Source organism: Danio rerio, chromosome 22, assembly GCF_052040795.2.
Source record: "Danio rerio strain M-AB ecotype USA chromosome 22, GRCz13ab, whole genome shotgun sequence".
Taxonomy (NCBI): Eukaryota; Metazoa; Chordata; class Actinopteri; order Cypriniformes; family Danionidae; genus Danio; species Danio rerio.
Window position 1 is genome coordinate 11,020,001 of NC_141042.1, and position 16,911 is coordinate 11,036,911.

General features: G+C 36.5%; 2 protein-coding genes across 2 annotated transcripts in view; one reads left to right on the forward strand and one right to left on the reverse strand.

Annotated features, from left to right (window-relative positions):
• Positions 1-16,911, forward strand: part of cenpp (centromere protein P) — a 73,181-nt gene that overhangs the window by 21,084 nt on the left and 35,186 nt on the right.
• omd (osteomodulin) lies at positions 1,454-15,299 on the reverse strand. Its single transcript, XM_087303979.1, has 4 exons — positions 15,239-15,299; positions 7,903-8,223; positions 4,581-5,551; positions 1,454-2,010 (listed from the first exon to the last, which is right to left on the reverse strand). Exons 3-4 carry the CDS (start codon positions 5,524-5,526, stop codon positions 1,751-1,753), a joined length of 1,206 nt encoding a protein of 401 aa, XP_087160105.1. The 5' UTR covers positions 5,527-5,551; positions 7,903-8,223; positions 15,239-15,299; the 3' UTR covers positions 1,454-1,750.

Genomic DNA, 16,911 nt, shown 5'->3' on the forward strand with positions numbered 1-16,911 from the left:
CATTTATGTTGTATTGTTAAGCGCATCTGACAGTTGGAAGTAACGCACACCAGACCAACTATTCAGGTGGCACGGCATGACTCAGAGTCCTCTATTCAGACGGCAGAAATATGAACAGTATCCTGAGTTGTAACTGGGCACTGTGGACAGCTTTCGACTTGCAACACTGGTGTGCGTACCCTGATAGAAATCTATGTTTAGAATTCTAAAATGCATGGTGCGGTGTGGCGCATCCGATGTGTGTCCCCCTTTTTGCTTGATTCATACCAAACACAGAACCGCATCACTAGCTCTAGTTTACTCAGGGGATGTTTTACCCCTCACTCAAATTTCAGTTGCTGGAACTTCTACAGTAGACATACCATAGTATGTCAGAAATTTTTTGACTCCCACACCGATAGTATGCTACTTGTGAGCGTTTTCTGACATAATATGGCAAGGTATGTCTTGACATCCGCTTGTTAAGTGTGACGTCACGCGAAGCGGCTTCCAGGTCCAAGTGCGCTATTCAACTGAATGGGGAGACTCATGAAATGGAAATAATAAACGTTTACAAAGCGATTTAATGCTTTCGAAAATCACGATCGCAGTACATATGTCCATTGCCTATTATCCGATGGCTAGAAAGTGATTAATATTTTTTTAAAATTGTTACATTTTTGGTATTTGTTATGCAGCAAGCGAAGAGATTGTTGTCTACACTATGATTTTATATAAAATTAACTTTAATGTGTGATAGGAATAAAACGTGACCATAAACGAATGATTTTTCCAATCAAATGAATGGCGGCTTGGACCATTGGAAACAGTATTACATACGTCACAAACACGTCACCACTTAACAAGCGTATAGTATGTCAAAAAACCCTCGCAAGTAGAATACTATGAGTGTGGGAGTCGAGACATGCAAATGAGTAGTAATCTACGGTCTGAAGGTAACACGCACATGCGTGTAGATGCAATTAAAAATCTAGTAATTTAAATGCTCCAACTTTTTAAAAAGCCTAGATCTGGGCACATTTTGCTGCTTGTAAGTTTCACTGATGCTGAAGGAACCTTACATTCCTTATGTTACTGCTAACGGCACACTGTAAAAGCTCCAGCTCTCCCACTAGCTGGTCATTATGCCACTATCACTTTTTAATGTTTAATATCTTCAAGACGTTTTGGTCGACCACGTTTCTGTTTATTTTTCTGACTGCTTGTATTTAATGACAAAATACTTATAAATATTAAGTAAAATTGAGGATGCGGTCCATCATCAATGCATCAAGACATACTGTGATGTTGAATTGAACCAAATCGATAACATGACAATCGCAATCAAACCGAACTGAACTGTGAGACCAGTGTATATTTACACGTTTATAATTCACTCATCCGAATACCTCATTTCACGTTTAGTGTGAACCAAGCATTATACTTTTCCATCTTAAAAAACACTAAACAATAATTTCACCAGAAAAAAGTAGCTTTATTTATCTGGCACACATTTACATGCATTGAAGTGATTGATAAACTTTTTTTTTTACTGTATTCATGGAGCAAAAAGTAATAAAAAAAGCAAATTTTCTGTAAATGGCAACTCATTTTAAACACGTTCATGCATAAAGTCAAATAGAATTTTTAACCAACAAGGAATGGAAGGTTTAAAGTTACTAATATATGTTTTTAATAATATTTCAATCATCTTGATTTACTTGAAGTGAATATTGAATCGGTTGGTTTGTCGAACTATGCATGACGCATCTCAGACCTCCGAGTCAATAGCCTTGCTTCCTCCGGGCTTTTTTGGTCGGTCAGGTTTTTCGTATTTTTTGGGAGATTTCTCAGAGTCATCTTCATCGTCTTTCCTTTGGTGTCCATAAAATATCATGATCAGCCTTGGGAAACATCTGTAAGCGTAGTAGTCCACTGGTCCGCTCAGCTTATTGTTGTCCAGACGAATGTAGGTCAGCATGTTTGGGTGGCCAAGATCCAGTGATGGACACATTAGAGAGATATTCAGATCTGCAACAAGATGAGGAGTCATTTTGACATGTTATTAAAATCATTTTTGTCTGTATATTAAAGGGTTGGGTCAGTTTGTTATAATAGAATATCATAGAATAGTGTTGTAATTTTTGTCAAATTAAAGACTAGTTAACAATATTGAAAATTCTGTTAACATTTATTCACACTTTACTTGTTCCAAACCTTTATGAGTTTCTTTCTTTTGTTGCACTGAAAAGAAAGTTGTTTTGAAAAAAGCTGAAAACCTGGAATCATTGAGTTCTATCATATTTGTTTTTCCCACAATAGATGTTAAAGGTTTTCTGCTTTCTTCAAAATAACCTCTTTTGTGTTCAAGAGAAGAAAGAAACTCCTAAAGGTTTGGAGCCCTTGAGGTAGAGTAAGGTAAAGTGATTAAATTAGGTCGAGTAAATAGTGAGCTAAATGTTACTGAAAATGATTCCAGCCAACATGATCTCTATCTAAGACCCTATCTATCTAAAATATATCCTATCTCTATCTAAAATCCAATTTTTTGTAATTTAGTGCTTCATTTATATATTTTTTAACCATTTTAAATATTTGTTTAATCTCATTTGTATATTTTCACCAAAGTTATAATAGTTTTAAAATTGAATAAATTTTTCATTAGTTTTAGTTTTTATTTCATTTTGGACTTTTTCTTTTTTAAATTCAGTTCGTTTCAATTAGTTTTTAGAGGCAGATTTACTAGTTTTTATTAGTTTCTATATTTTGAAATGGCTTAGTTTTAGTTTATTTTTAATTAGTTTCAGTATTAGTTTTAGTTTTTTGTTTGTTGTTTTTAGTAAATTAGGATATTTGTTAGGTGCAAGATTCAGAATCAGTTCAGTCAGTTAAAACATTAGCATGATCTAAAAAGTTTGTTATAATTAAGTTTTGCAACCCAACTGAAGCATGATTCGCTTATTTAAATTCCATTGCGCCTTTCTATTAAGAGATAAACTTACGTTTTGCCAGATCTCATTTAAGCCCTCGGATTACCCGTGCTGCAGTTGTTCAAGTTTAGTTCAGTCACAGCAGGCTGCCATGTACTGTTTGTGTTCGGTTCACTGAATCATGCATGCACAGTATTATCAGTAAACCGCTTCTCAAATCAGTCATCTGTGTACTGTTCTAATAACTGAATAACTCAGTATCTATTGGTTTATTTTGAGTCAGAGTGGGGTATAAGGCATGTAAAAATTAAGTAGTTTGTGAATAAGTGCTTAACGTTACTGGAGACGCGAATAGTTTCAGATGATTCTGTTCGAATTGGTTAATTAGTTCAACCAGTTCATATGGAAGATTCAGTTAGAAAAGAAAGATTTGTTTGCGGTCGCGATCACTAATACAGAAATAAAACCCATTATTGGGCACAAATGTGTTAAATTAACAAGTTTAAGCATCTGCTCGTCTTGTATTTAGTGCTGTCATCATGCTGCTGTCATGTCCACTCATTGTTTGTTTGTCGCGGGAGCATGACTGGTGGAGGACCTGCTTGATCTGGCCAATGGCATCAGAATTACAGACTCTGAGGTGCCGTACGGGTCAAACTCCTGACAGCGCGAAGTAATTTCTGTAGATTCTAAAAGGCTTACAGTCTGTATTAAATACATTTACAAAGATAAAAATGAAGGACGTGCTTGCTAAAATTTTAAATTTTTCAATTGTAGGTTTTGTTTTTTCATTCATTTTTGTTAACTATAATAACCTTGGTTTACACATCATCTGTTCATTTATGGTTAGGGTTGTGGCTTCTTTTGAAAACATTTATTGTATAATTGATGTTGTTTGATAAGAAAATAGTTTCGCTTTCCCTTGTGATGCTCCAAAAATTAAGATCTTTTTTTAAAATGGTGCTGTTTTCCCCAAATCACAACAAATTTTCCATCAATTTTATACAATTCTAGCTCATTTACATTTTAGGTTATACGTTTTAGACTCGACATGTTGTGTTAGCTTATTTCACCAACTACTTCCAAACAAATCAACTGAAGAGCCATCAGGAAAAACCAACACATGGTTTTGCTTTCAATTGCTCACTCGGTCACAAACAAATCTTCAAAACATTTGATTGAATAATTTAAACACTGATTTATGAGAGATTTGATTTGCCATCTGCTTGTAATTTGGCTTTAAGGGATAGTTCAACCCAAATTGAATAATCTGTCAGTATTTAATCACTCTTCACTTAAAACCTATTTGAGTTTCTTTCTTCTGTTAAACACAAAAATAAAATATTTTGAAGGATGCTTGGACTTCTATGGTATTGTTTTTTCCTTCTGTGGAAGTCTATTTGTCTTCATTTCTGTTAAACAGAAGAAAAAAACTTGGGTTTAAATCTGCAGCAGGAAGAGTAAATGATGAGGTAATTTTTCTTTTTGGGTGAACTTTTCCCTTTTTAACTATCAATTTTTTCATTACAGTTATTGAGATGCATTTATAAATTGACTGTTTAGAGTGAAACATGATATAAGGCTGTGAAACAAAACAGAAAATATGTAAGTACATGTCTCTATTTGTTTCTTTGAAACCGGCCTCCAAATTGCCTTGAGGTTTAAACCTACCTTTAAAGTCGTTGTGATTTAGATACAGATGTTCCAAGTTCCTGGGAACAAAAAACGGTTTGGAGAGCTGGTTATGACCCAAATGGAGCTCCATTAGCTTGGACAGATTAAAGGCATTGTATGCAACAGACTTGAGTTTATTGTGCGGCATTCTCAGGGACATGAGATTGGGAGTCTTCTTGAAGTAGCCCTCGGGTATAGAGGCTATTGAGTTGTTTTCCAGAGATATCTGCTGAATCGATTCTGGAAGGTCTGCTGGCATGGATTTCAGCTTATTGTTGCACAGGATGATTTGCATGAGGCTCTTCATGCCAGATAGAATCTTGCCTTTAATACTTGCATCTGTTAGTCTGTTGCTGCCCAAGTCCAGCACTGTAAGTTTTGTAAGCTCTCGTGTAGCGTCAGCCGCTATCTTTGAAATTTTATTGAATCCCAGATGAAGCCTTTTAAGAGTTTTTGGCAAAGGAGAAGGGATGTCTTCCAGATTATTATGCTCAAGGTGTAACTGCGTAAGGTCTTTGAGCCTTTTGAAGACATCTTTATCCACCTTAGATGACTGGAGCTTGTTGTAGCTGAGGTTGATTTCCCTCAGGGACGTGGCGTTGATGAAAGGCTTTGAGGTGATCTCTTCTATGTCATTATGCTGGATGTACAAGTGGCGGATGTGCCTTGGGATGTTGGGAACTTCCTTGAGTTTTTGGTGGTCGCAATACATGGCGAAGGGATAAGACGAGGGACAGAAACACTCTCTGGCACAGTCGTATGAATATATTAATTGGGAATCATAATCGGGTTGTTGAGTTACAGAAAGTGGTGGAGCTTCAGGCAGAGAGATGGCGTCCGTGTTGTAGTCTGAATAGTTGGTTTCTTCGTAGTCTTGAGAAAATACCAGAACTCCAGTGAGCAAAAACAGACAAAGTATTGTCAAGAGCTGCGCCAATGTCATGGTTTAGTTTGCTTTTTTCTTTTATCTGTTTGGAACAAACACAAAAGACAGTTTCCAACAGGGGTTTGAACTTGCTATATTTTAATGAGAGTATAATTGAAATAATTTCGTTCAGCCCGTCAAATTCTTTTAGGACACCACTAGTAAATCTTGGTAAATCAAGTTTTTTTTCTTTTCAAACTCTCATGATTCCACATTGTCACTCTGTCATCAAACTACACATTTGTTTTTGTGAATATGCGCTCTCTAGTGGCGAATATTACATACTGTGCCTTTAAGTGCAGGACACACCAAAATGACACCGAACAACTAGCACAGAAAAAACGTTTCTGCGTTGATGGCTCACGTCTAGTTCTAGCCTTTGATAATTCCCAATGGGAAACCAAGCTGATGTGAGACTGATAAACAAACGATTGCTCCATATTTAAAATTTTTGTACAGTTCTCATTTTGATATTCTAATGGACTCATGCAATCATGTCAATTAAATTTGCAGTTCCTAAAACTTGAACTTTGCAATGCAGCGAATTGCGAAACATGTTGCACAAGCTTGCTTTTCCAATCTGGCACATTCGCAGAAATTAGCTTAAAGTCCCTCTATAAAATAAGTAGGTTTTGTGTCATCTTGCCTTCAGATTTTAATGGAAATATGTTGACATGTTGCAACACGCAAACTATTTTCACACTTTCTGCTTTAAGAACAATGCAACAATTGAAAAAAATGCATTTAAAACACGTATTTATTTTAGAGAATGTACACTGTAAAACCCAACAGTCAACTTTATCAAACGAAATGAGTGTAGTTAACTCAAAATTTACTGAAAGTTTATTCTACTCATTTGAAAAGAGTTTTAAATTCAGTGTTGAGTAATGAGTTGATTAAATACCTCATTATTTCAACTTAAATGGAGTAAGTTCACAGTACTCATATAGGTTAGTTTTTTTTTTACTCAAATGGTTTGTAACGATCGGTTTTCTCAAACAGAATGAGTTGCCTTGACTTATTGGGTTTACAGTACTCAGTTGGTTTGAGTTCTCTTTATTTATTGGGTTTTACTGTGCTTAAATTGCTTAGTTTACTCAAATAGATTAAGTTCACAGTACTCATTAGGATTAGTTTTTGAACTTAAATGGTTTGTTGCAATCTGTTTCCTCAAATGGTTTGAGTTACCTTAATTTTGTGGGTTTTACAGTGCAGTTAATATTTGCATAATTAGTCTTTAATATTATCCACCAGCGACTCATCTACAAATAATCAGAATTCACATTTGGATTACTGCGGATATACCTGCCATCTGTGTCTTATTAAAGGATATGCATTTACATTTAGTCGTTTAGCATTTTTATCCAAAGTGACTTATTTTAAATTGAATGTAATAACAATCATCATCAGTAATTGTTTACAATCATATTTAAGTGGGCTGGGTTCCACAGAAAGCAATGTTATTAGACAGCTAAAACAAACTACAACTAGGTTTTTAATCTTATTTTGTCTACCTAAAGAGGTTTCGTGCTTTTACAGATGACTAAAATAACATTTCTTTATAAATCTGGATACTACGTTAGTGTTTTCTTCTGTTGTAACGCCTGGCATGAATTATCTCAGCAGGGTTTTTACTGTGCCTGTTGAAGTCGAGGCTTTAGTGGTTGACTGACCTAGTATTAATAGGTATTTATGTTTAGTTTTTCACTTCTAAACACAAACATCCATTTTGTAGAGGCGAACACTCCCTTGTAAAATGAAAGAAGCCTGTCTTCTTGGATTGTTGTTTATATTTGATGTAATATTCTCCTACATTTAAAAAAAACAGCGTTTGGTCATAGTCATAATGCGAGCTGGCAAAGCAGCTAGATCAAGGATCCAAAAAACACAGCAGGTTTAATTTTTGAAATATAATTTAACTACTGTAACTACTCAATACGACTCTGAAGTAATTTTCTTGTCTTCTGCAGAGCTTCGACAGGCTGGTATGTTGGCTATTATTTGAATGCTTCTCAGTTAAATCATGACTTACTCTAGAAATCTGAAGCTCATTTTTTCATTAATCAATCATAGGAATCGCTCTCATATTTGGAAGCCACATCTGGCTGAAGGTTTACATTCATTTTCCCCATTGAATGCAAGAAATTAAGACTTGTTTGTTAAGTACATGATTTAAAATCTGAAAATATCAGTTTCTTTACAGCTGTTGCTAATCTGTTGGCAAATAAATGGTAGTTGCATTGGATTAAGTTTTGGGAATTGACTTGAAAATGTGCACTAGTTAGATTAAAGAGCAATGTCTTGCCCCCAAACGTTGCAGATCTACCACCAAATATCTAACAACAATCATAACAGAAGTGATTTAATAACTGCTTTAGAATCATCATTTCATACCTGTGGGATTGAATATCTCTCTCGGAGGCCAAGTTGAAACCCCTTCAGCTTGAATGATGTTGCCTAAAGCGGGAAGTTGTTTTATCTCCTGGGACGAGCGTGAAAGATTACCCTTGTGGTTTCCCCCACAGAAGCATTAGATGTTTCGGGAGAGATTAAGATCTGCCTCTTTGCCGTGGAAAGGATTCTGGAAGCGTTTTGGTCGCATGTGGTGTTCGGTGACCTCAGTGAAGCCTCGTGGTCTCATCTGATTCTTCTTTTCCCCTTTTGTCGAGTTGAGGTGAGGCTGAAGTTTCCAGACATCGATCTGGAAGGAATGGCCTAGTATCCAGTCCACATTGTTGCATGTGGACAGTAAAAAGTTAACCCACTAAATTAAGGCCAGACTCGGAACAGGTGTTGCAGCTAAGGCTTTGTGCATAGTTTGTGTTATTATATTCAGTTAAATGTTTATGCTGTATGCGTAGTAAATTAAAATGGGAACTTCAGCCAGTGTTGGTAAAGAGTTTCGTTTAAACTGAACGTTGACGAATAAGGCCTTAAAAATGCATCGCCGATAATTAAGTGGGTTCGATTTAATTGGTTTAGACATTTCTAGCACACTTTGTGGAGGCCTTCTGCAACATGATTGCTTTTTCCAGCGCTTGCACTGTATCAGAGTTAAACCACAGACGGTCTCTCATGACCCGTCTAGAGAGTGTCGTTTTTTTTTTTGTGTATGTGTTTTTCAGTTTTTTTCTGACTTGGCTAGACAGACCCCTCAGCACTCATTCTGTCAGCTGGAAGATTTGTTTTTGCTGCTGCCCACATGGCAGACGTTGAGAAGTCTGCAGCATGAGCGCTACTGCGGGCTGAGAAAAAACAAGAACCGCCAGGATTGCAATCCCGAGAGGTTCTTTTGGGGCATTTTTTGTGAGGAAGGGGGTGAAAACTGAGTGAAATAAAAGCTTTATTGTGTTGGCAGGCCATTTATATATTTTTTGGTCTTTGATAAACTTCAGTCTGACTTATTTGTGGTGGCTTTACAATAACATCTGGGCTTGGGAAAGAAGTGCAGTTGCGTGCAGTCGGCACTGGCGTGAGCAATGAGAATAAACAAATGCACATACATTGGAGATCAATTTTTTTCTTAGAAATAATGTCCTAATCTTTTAGTTGTGGATGAGCTTGCAGTTCAACAACAACAACAAAAAATTTTTCTGGAAAAAGCAGTGATCGAAATTATAAATCAGCAGTGATAGTTGCATATTATAAAGACTGCATATTTCTGGAAAACATTGTGCAATTGTGAGTGTACTTAATGCATGTGAGCCTGTAGGATTCACACTCTTTTCCTCTCCATATGGACTTGACATTTTCTCGTAAAGACTCCATATTCCTGAAAATTGTGCAATATTGAGTGTACTACATGTAGTTGAGTGGGTTTGACAAACCACCTGTAGCATACACACTCTTTTGCTCTTCATATGCACTAGATACTTTCTGGTAAACACTATATATTTCTGGAAAGCGTGCAATTCTAAGTGTACTTCACAAAGGTAAGTGTGCTTGAAACATCACCTGTAGTATATGCACTGGACACCTTTCTTGTAAACACTCCATATTTCTGGAACATATTTCTGGAACATTTTGTGCAATTCTGAGTGTACTTCATGAAGGTGAGTGGGCTTTACAAACCACCTGTAGGATACACACTTTTTTGCTTTCCATATGCACCAGACACTTTCTGGTAAACACTTCATATTTCTGGAAAGCGTGCAATTCTAAGTGTACTTCACAAAGGTGAGTGTGCTTGAAACATCACCTGTAGTATACACACTCATTTCCTCTCCATATGCACTGGACACTTTCTTGTAAAAACTTCATATTTCTTGAAATCGTTGTGCAATTCTGAGTGTACTTCACAAAAGCGAGTGGGTTTGACAAACCACCTGTAGTACACACTCTCTTGCTCTCTATATGCACTAGACACTTTCTGGTAAACACATCATATTTCTGGAAAGGGTGGAATTCTGAGCGTACTTCACAAAAGCGAGTGGGTTGTACAAATCACCTGTAGTATACACACTCTTTTGTTCTCTATATGCACTAGACACTTTCTGGTAAACACATCATATTTCTGGAAAGAATGCAATTCAGTTTCTTTTATTTGTCACTCAAAACATCACAATAAATTTTAATGAAGATCTATTTTACGTATTGCATCAGACCCAACAAGAACATAAAAACATCACTATACAAACACTATAAAATCTATAAATATGATAATTTATAAAATCTAGTTGTATAAAATACGGCCGAATTTAAGAAATCTCTAAATGGAATAACTTAATACTTAAATACCTATTGCACCATTTGTTATAATAGTTATAATGTTAGCAATTTTTGCTTGTTTAACTATTTATTGATTAATTATTTCATACTAGCTATCAATACTGTTTAAGATATGGTATCATTCAAAGGTTTTATTATGACAGGATAAAAACTATCACGAAACCGCACTGATTTGCTCTTCTGGAACACCTGCCTGATGGCATGAGCGTGATCAGACTATGGCCTCAGTGGGTTAGATCCCTTAAAATGCTATTTGCCCTAGATAGACAACATCGTTGATACACACGTCTCCTTTCCATATACACTAGACACTTCAACTGTTCGGCTGCCAGTTAAACAGAGTTTGTTTGATAAAGAAGGAAATGACCACCAGTTGCAGATTTACACCAGTAACTGGAAGGATCCGAAAGTGTTCTAAAAATTTGACCAGTGCCCTTATTTTCAAGTATTACATTTTTCCACTTTTTTAAAAAAATGATCTCCCCTTGTGGTAAACAGTTGAGTTTTATAAAAAATTTTATCAATTCAGCCAATCTCCAGACCTGGTGGGAAAACTTGTATCTTAGCTTAGCATACATAATTGAATCAGATTGGATCATTAACCAGCAAGCATTTTTTGTTTTTGATAGATGTCTAATAGACGTTTAAACATAGTCGTCTTGGCTAAAACAAAGCTAAATTTGGGCTGTCAGTGAAAATCTAATAGACGAGTAGGCCAAAACTAGACTAGTCATCAAAAAACAGAAATGAATGACTACCATATAGTGTCTGACTAATCTGTCTATTTGATGACTAGTCTAGTTTTGGGATATTCTTAGACATCTATTAGATTTTCAATGACAGCCCAAGTTTAGCCCTGTTTTAGCCAAGCTGTCTACGCTTAGACGTCTATTAAACGCAAAATTGTTTGCTGCTTTAAAAACTCAAAATGTTTTGATAGTTTTTCTATTTAAAGCTTAACTCTTCTGTAGTTACATCATATACTAAGACTGACAAAAAAAATGTTCTGGGCCAATATGGCTAGGAGCTATACTTATAGTTCGGAGTACTAATCAAGCAGAAGGTCGTAATTTACATTAATTAAATAATTACTTTATATAGCTTTATTTTACATTCTTAGGAAATATAAAATACAGCGATTTGGTACAATGCCTTCTTCAGTGTGTGACGCAATCTTTTTACTCCACCCTCTTATTCCACAATCAATCACATCACATTACATCATTAGATAGATGATTACTCAATAGTTAAAATCAATCTAATTTTCGTTTCAATATAGCTAACAATACAAGACCTCTAATCAAGGGAAATTGCTGCTGTACCATGGCTGCAGCAGGTGCAATGTTATGCACAGCACTGATTTTCTAGTTTCCTAGCTGATTACGTAGCATAATAAAATTTCTCAGCTGAATGGATTCAAAAATAGTAAAACTCAGCTGCTTAACTCTAGGTGACTGATAAAACGACCTTTCTTTTTTTTCCAAAAAAGTGAAACCAATTAGTTGAATTTAAAATTAGCTTATAGAGTTAAAGCATGCAGTGAGGAAAGTCTTCATGCAAATAACACATGCTGTATTTAATGGATTATCCGAATCATTAAAAACCTCTAATTAATCCACAAGTGTGCGTCTGAACAAGACCGTGTTTTAGAGACTTTGCAGAAAATGTTCCAGAGGTGGGAAGTGTTCTGGTGGCCCTCTTAGAAAGAGCTGATAAAAACAAGCTGGGTGGTTGTTTTCTGTCTTGGTTCAAAGGTATTTACTCTGCAGGGTAATTGGATTGGTGGGAAACATGAGGTGATCTAAACTAGGCTTATGAAGTGAGCTCTATTTAAAAGCTCAAAAATACTATAAGTTTAATAGTTTCAGATAAACCAGGTCTAATAATATCGCACACAAGTGGAAAAGGCACTGTTCAGGATTGTTGACATTGAAACATTTACAGTAAGTGTGAGGAGGAAACGTATTGTAGCCTTTAAACCATTTCAAATCCATGTGTCCGAATCCCTCAGGTGTTTTCTGGGGCTCAGGGATCCTAAATGATCCAAACCTGTTGTGAGTTTTTTTGGAGCCGCCGGTATGCAAGACGTGGCAGCAGTAGATCAGGCCAACCTGAAGATTTGTTCCATATGTTTCCTGAGCAGAGCCTCTCTCTCTCTCTCTCCCTCTAGCCTCCACCCCTCTGTGTTGTTTTTTCCCCCCGTATCTTAACCTATTCAGACCCAAATTATATTACAGGAACAAAATTTGTGTCATCCAAATCACATCGGTTTTGCTGCAGTCTACTACTTACAGTGTTCAAAATGAGGCCTGCTATTCACCAATTTTACAATGCATTTTTAATAATATAAATGTTATGAAATGGTTTTAACACAAATGTGTTATATTATGCCCATAGGTGGGAGCAATATCAGATCTATTAACGATAACACATGTACGGTTAGAGTTGAGCTACTGTACAGCAGACCTGAATCTCACAGTGCTCAATAGAGTAACTGATAGGTAGTGGTAGGATACATTGCTTTTTGGAAATTTTGTAATACATTATGGTATTTGGTATGATATTTGGTTTATTTTGGGAATGCTAACATAATTTGGCTAACTGTTAATAACTGATTGATTACTTATTTTGTTGTTGAAACTTGTAGATATTTGGTTAAATTGATACTTTTTTATCCTAAATGGATAAAATGGTCTGAACAAAGCCTGAACCATTATTTTCAAAAGAGCCACAAAATGGATGATATTAAATAACTTTTTAAACACAAAAAAGAATTATTGAAATTGAATAATAAATGAAAAGTTTAAAAGTGCTCATTAAAGATCTGTTTCCACTGAGTGTTACGGTATGGTACAGACGGTACGTTTTTATGCCCATTTCCACTGTCAAAAAGGTACAAAAAAGCAAATCGTACCGTACCACTTTTTGGGTATCCTTTACAAAGGGTAGAGCTAAGCCAGGAGAATAAAAATAAAGGAAGCGCCATTTTTAAATACACAGCCGAGACATTACACCGTTATAATATATACTTATAATAACAAGCTCAAACAAAGCTTGTTCTCGTCTTGATGAACAGCCACAAAGCCAAGAAGAAGGGCAGAATCTGTGCGTGTGTCCTGTTTTTGTTCACGAGGCCTTTACTTGAAGCAAAGAGCTAAGAATGACCAAGAGGCGACACTCAATAGAACGTTCCATTGCAACAGCAGCGCCCAGCACGAGCCCTGGATTCTGCCATTTTGGAGTGAAAGTGATCGGCCGTCCATTGGATCTCATTACTGTCACGATGGCAAGCAGCTGCTTTGTTTTTTATTTATTTATTTAAAAAGCTCATTAAAGCTGAGATACAACCTGAAAGACGACAATACAACACTTATTATCACAATCATCAGCACTTTTAATAGTTTATTTTACAGACTTATAATATGCTGTTGTTCTATTGGAGTTTTAATTCTAAAATGGCGCCCTCTAGTGGCTGTTTCTCAAATTACACAAGAGTGTCGCCTCTTGGTCATTCTAAGCTCTTTGCTTGAAGCGAGAATGACGTCGACTGCAACTTTGTGTCGAGCGCCATACCTACTAAAAAGGTACCATTAGTACCCTTTGGCAGCGGAGACACAAACCTGATAAAGGTGACCCGTACCGAACCATACCATACCATACTGTACCACTCAGTGGAAACGAGGCAAAATATAAAAATATAAACAAATTATCCTGACCTATCACAATATCTATGCAACACATTTCAATTTAAAGGTGTACTCACACTAGGCTATCCGAACCGAGCCTGGCCGTGTTTGACTCCCATTTTCCGGTCCGTTCTCTGTATCGCACTCAAGTGTGGTTCAGTTGGTTGGCCCTGACCCGGTTGGAAGAGGTGTGCCAGAGCGTCTTGGTTGGTCTTTGGCACGATACACTTGTAGTATCAGTACAAAGTGCGCCCAAGCACGAAACTGAAAACGCGACGTCACTTTTAAGGGACTTTTTAATCATTCTTATTTTTCAATGCACAAAAACTGTCATCCTTTATTAAAGATACAAACCCCTCACTGCACGTCAGCTGTACCTGTAGCAAACCTCAAATGTGCAGCACGAAGACTTTCAAGAACTTTTATGAGCATCAAAAGCGATGGATCTGTTCAGCAAAAGATTTGTCTGCATGACTAAAAATATTAAAGAACAATAACTAAAGCAATCTGCATTGTACTGAGTGAAAGCGATTCTCTTCCTAACTGAACAGTCTCATCCTCGATGACTTACACATGTTTGGGCTCAGGGGTAAAAATACAATGTGAGCGCGGGCCAAGGGGGAGGGGGCTCAATCACAGGCTGGACTTGGTTTAAGGCAACTGTGCCTAGTGTGAGTACACCCTTATGGTCCTGTGAAGTGCTTTGAAAAGTGCATTTCTTATTCGAACTTTGACGTAATCTCAAATGAAACATGACGACAGGGCGGGACATGAAATAACCTCTTCCCTTTTTAAAAAAAACGAAACAGCCAATAGCGTTTAGTTTTATCACAGCTCTGCCAGAGAGAGTGGTTGAGCTCAAGTGCATCAAATAAAAAAACGCAAATGAGAAGTGTCTTGAAGGGGGTGCGGCATGTAGCGAGCATTAGATTGGTCAGAAGATTTGATGAAAAACTGAGTATGAGTTGATGTCAAAAAAAAAAAGTGTTAATCCATTTAGGCGGAAGTGACAAACTGCGAGCTTTGAATGTTTATATCGTCTAAATGTAAATTTTGCCACTGTTTTAGAGCACACTAGATTAAAGATATACATAAAACTATAATACTGATAGTAACATCTAAAACAATTCATTTCACAGAGCTTTTAAATATTTGGTCTTGACAGAATAGTTGTAAGCCTGACATCACAGCATAACTTCTAAGTCACAATCTATCATGCAATAAGTTGCTGGTTTTCGCACTAAACTGCTCAATTATAAAAAAAAAATGTTATACTCATTCAAAATACAGTAGCTGATATCCATTATTCCACTCACAAGTGCATTTGTCTGCTCAAAGCGTTTGCTGTCCTCAGCAGTGCTGTTGTTCCTTCTCTGTTTCTATTCTGACTGTGGAGCAAACAATGGCTCAATTCAACACTGACATCTTGTGGACAAAGAAGTCCAAAACGTTTCAAAACGCATGTGATAGCTGCTTATACAACATGGTTTGCATACGTGCAAACAGTTTAAAAATAATTACAAATTACAGTTACTTATGGATTACTGCTTGTAAAATGTGGCCTACCGATTTTTTTTCTATGCAAAGAAGAATGATTTCAATCATCTAATTCCAGCAGCTCAGCTCAGTGGCCCCCAAATCTGCAATCTTGATCAAGTCTAATTACATACTGTTTAAGTGTAATGCTGAGTTTCAGTCATCAACCCTAATCATTATTAGAGAGTATAGTTTTGCTTCATGCTAATTAAGGGGCAGATTGTAAATTTAGTAAAAAATTATTGTTTTCAAATCCTCCCCGAAATGCAGAAACAAAATTATAATAGTTGTTGTTGTGATTATTATTATTATTATTATTATTAATATCACAGGTAGGTTTGGCAGTATGGAAAATACATTGTATGTATAATTATTTGTATGCCAAATGTTCAATTTTGCTCTTATTACTGGGTTGCGGCTGAAAGGGCATCTGCTGTGCTGGAATAGCTGGTAGTTCCTTCTACTGTGTCGACCCCTGATAAATAAGGGAATAAGTCGAAGGAATGAATGAATGTTCCATTTTGCAAATTTCTCCACTTTAAATTTATCAAACCTCCCCTTTTTGATTGCTAATACAGTATATTGGTAAGAACTTAATGTGCATGACTATAAAGGTATTTTTCTCAATATTTTGTAAGTCAGTATTTTAAGGGCATTGTTAAAACCATTTCATTTATTTAGTACATTTTAAGCATTTTTAACGGCCTTTTCCTCAGAATGGATTAGAATGTAAAAAGCGTCATGGAGTTTTTCATTAGCAAGGTTTTAAGGTCACTGTTAAGTCAGATGAATTGTTTTGCAATTATTAAAAAGCCCCTATTATACATGAAATAGGGTCAACAACAGTCTGATATGCATGCAAGGTCAAAAAACACTTTCATTATCTTGTAATCTGCATTTATTTTTACCTAATTATCCCAGCAACTATCATATGAATCGTTCAATGATTAATTTGTTCCCAAACCCCTCCATAGCGCAAAGCTAATCTGCACTGATTGGACCGATGACAGTCTGTTGAGATTGGTCGATATTGACTGTCTTCAGCACGAGACAGAGTGAAATGCCTAGAAGCTAATCAACATTATAAAAGTAGTCACAGTGCATACACGCTTCATAGTGTAAAGCGGGGATTTTGGCTGCCAGTGGGTGAATGTAAATACAGAAGATGGACTTGAAAATACCGACGACTAACTATTTATTGAGCAAAAACTGGTGAGGAGATGTACACTCTACCTGCTCTTTTCGCACACACATTGCCCTCCTCCTCGGAGGACACAGCACGCACACAAATACACACACACAGACAGACAGACACACACACACTAACACACACATTATTCTCAGAGGAGGAGGACACAGCACACACACACACATTACCCTTCACCTCGGAGGACAGCGCACACACACACACACACACACACACACACACACACACACATTACCCTCCTCCACG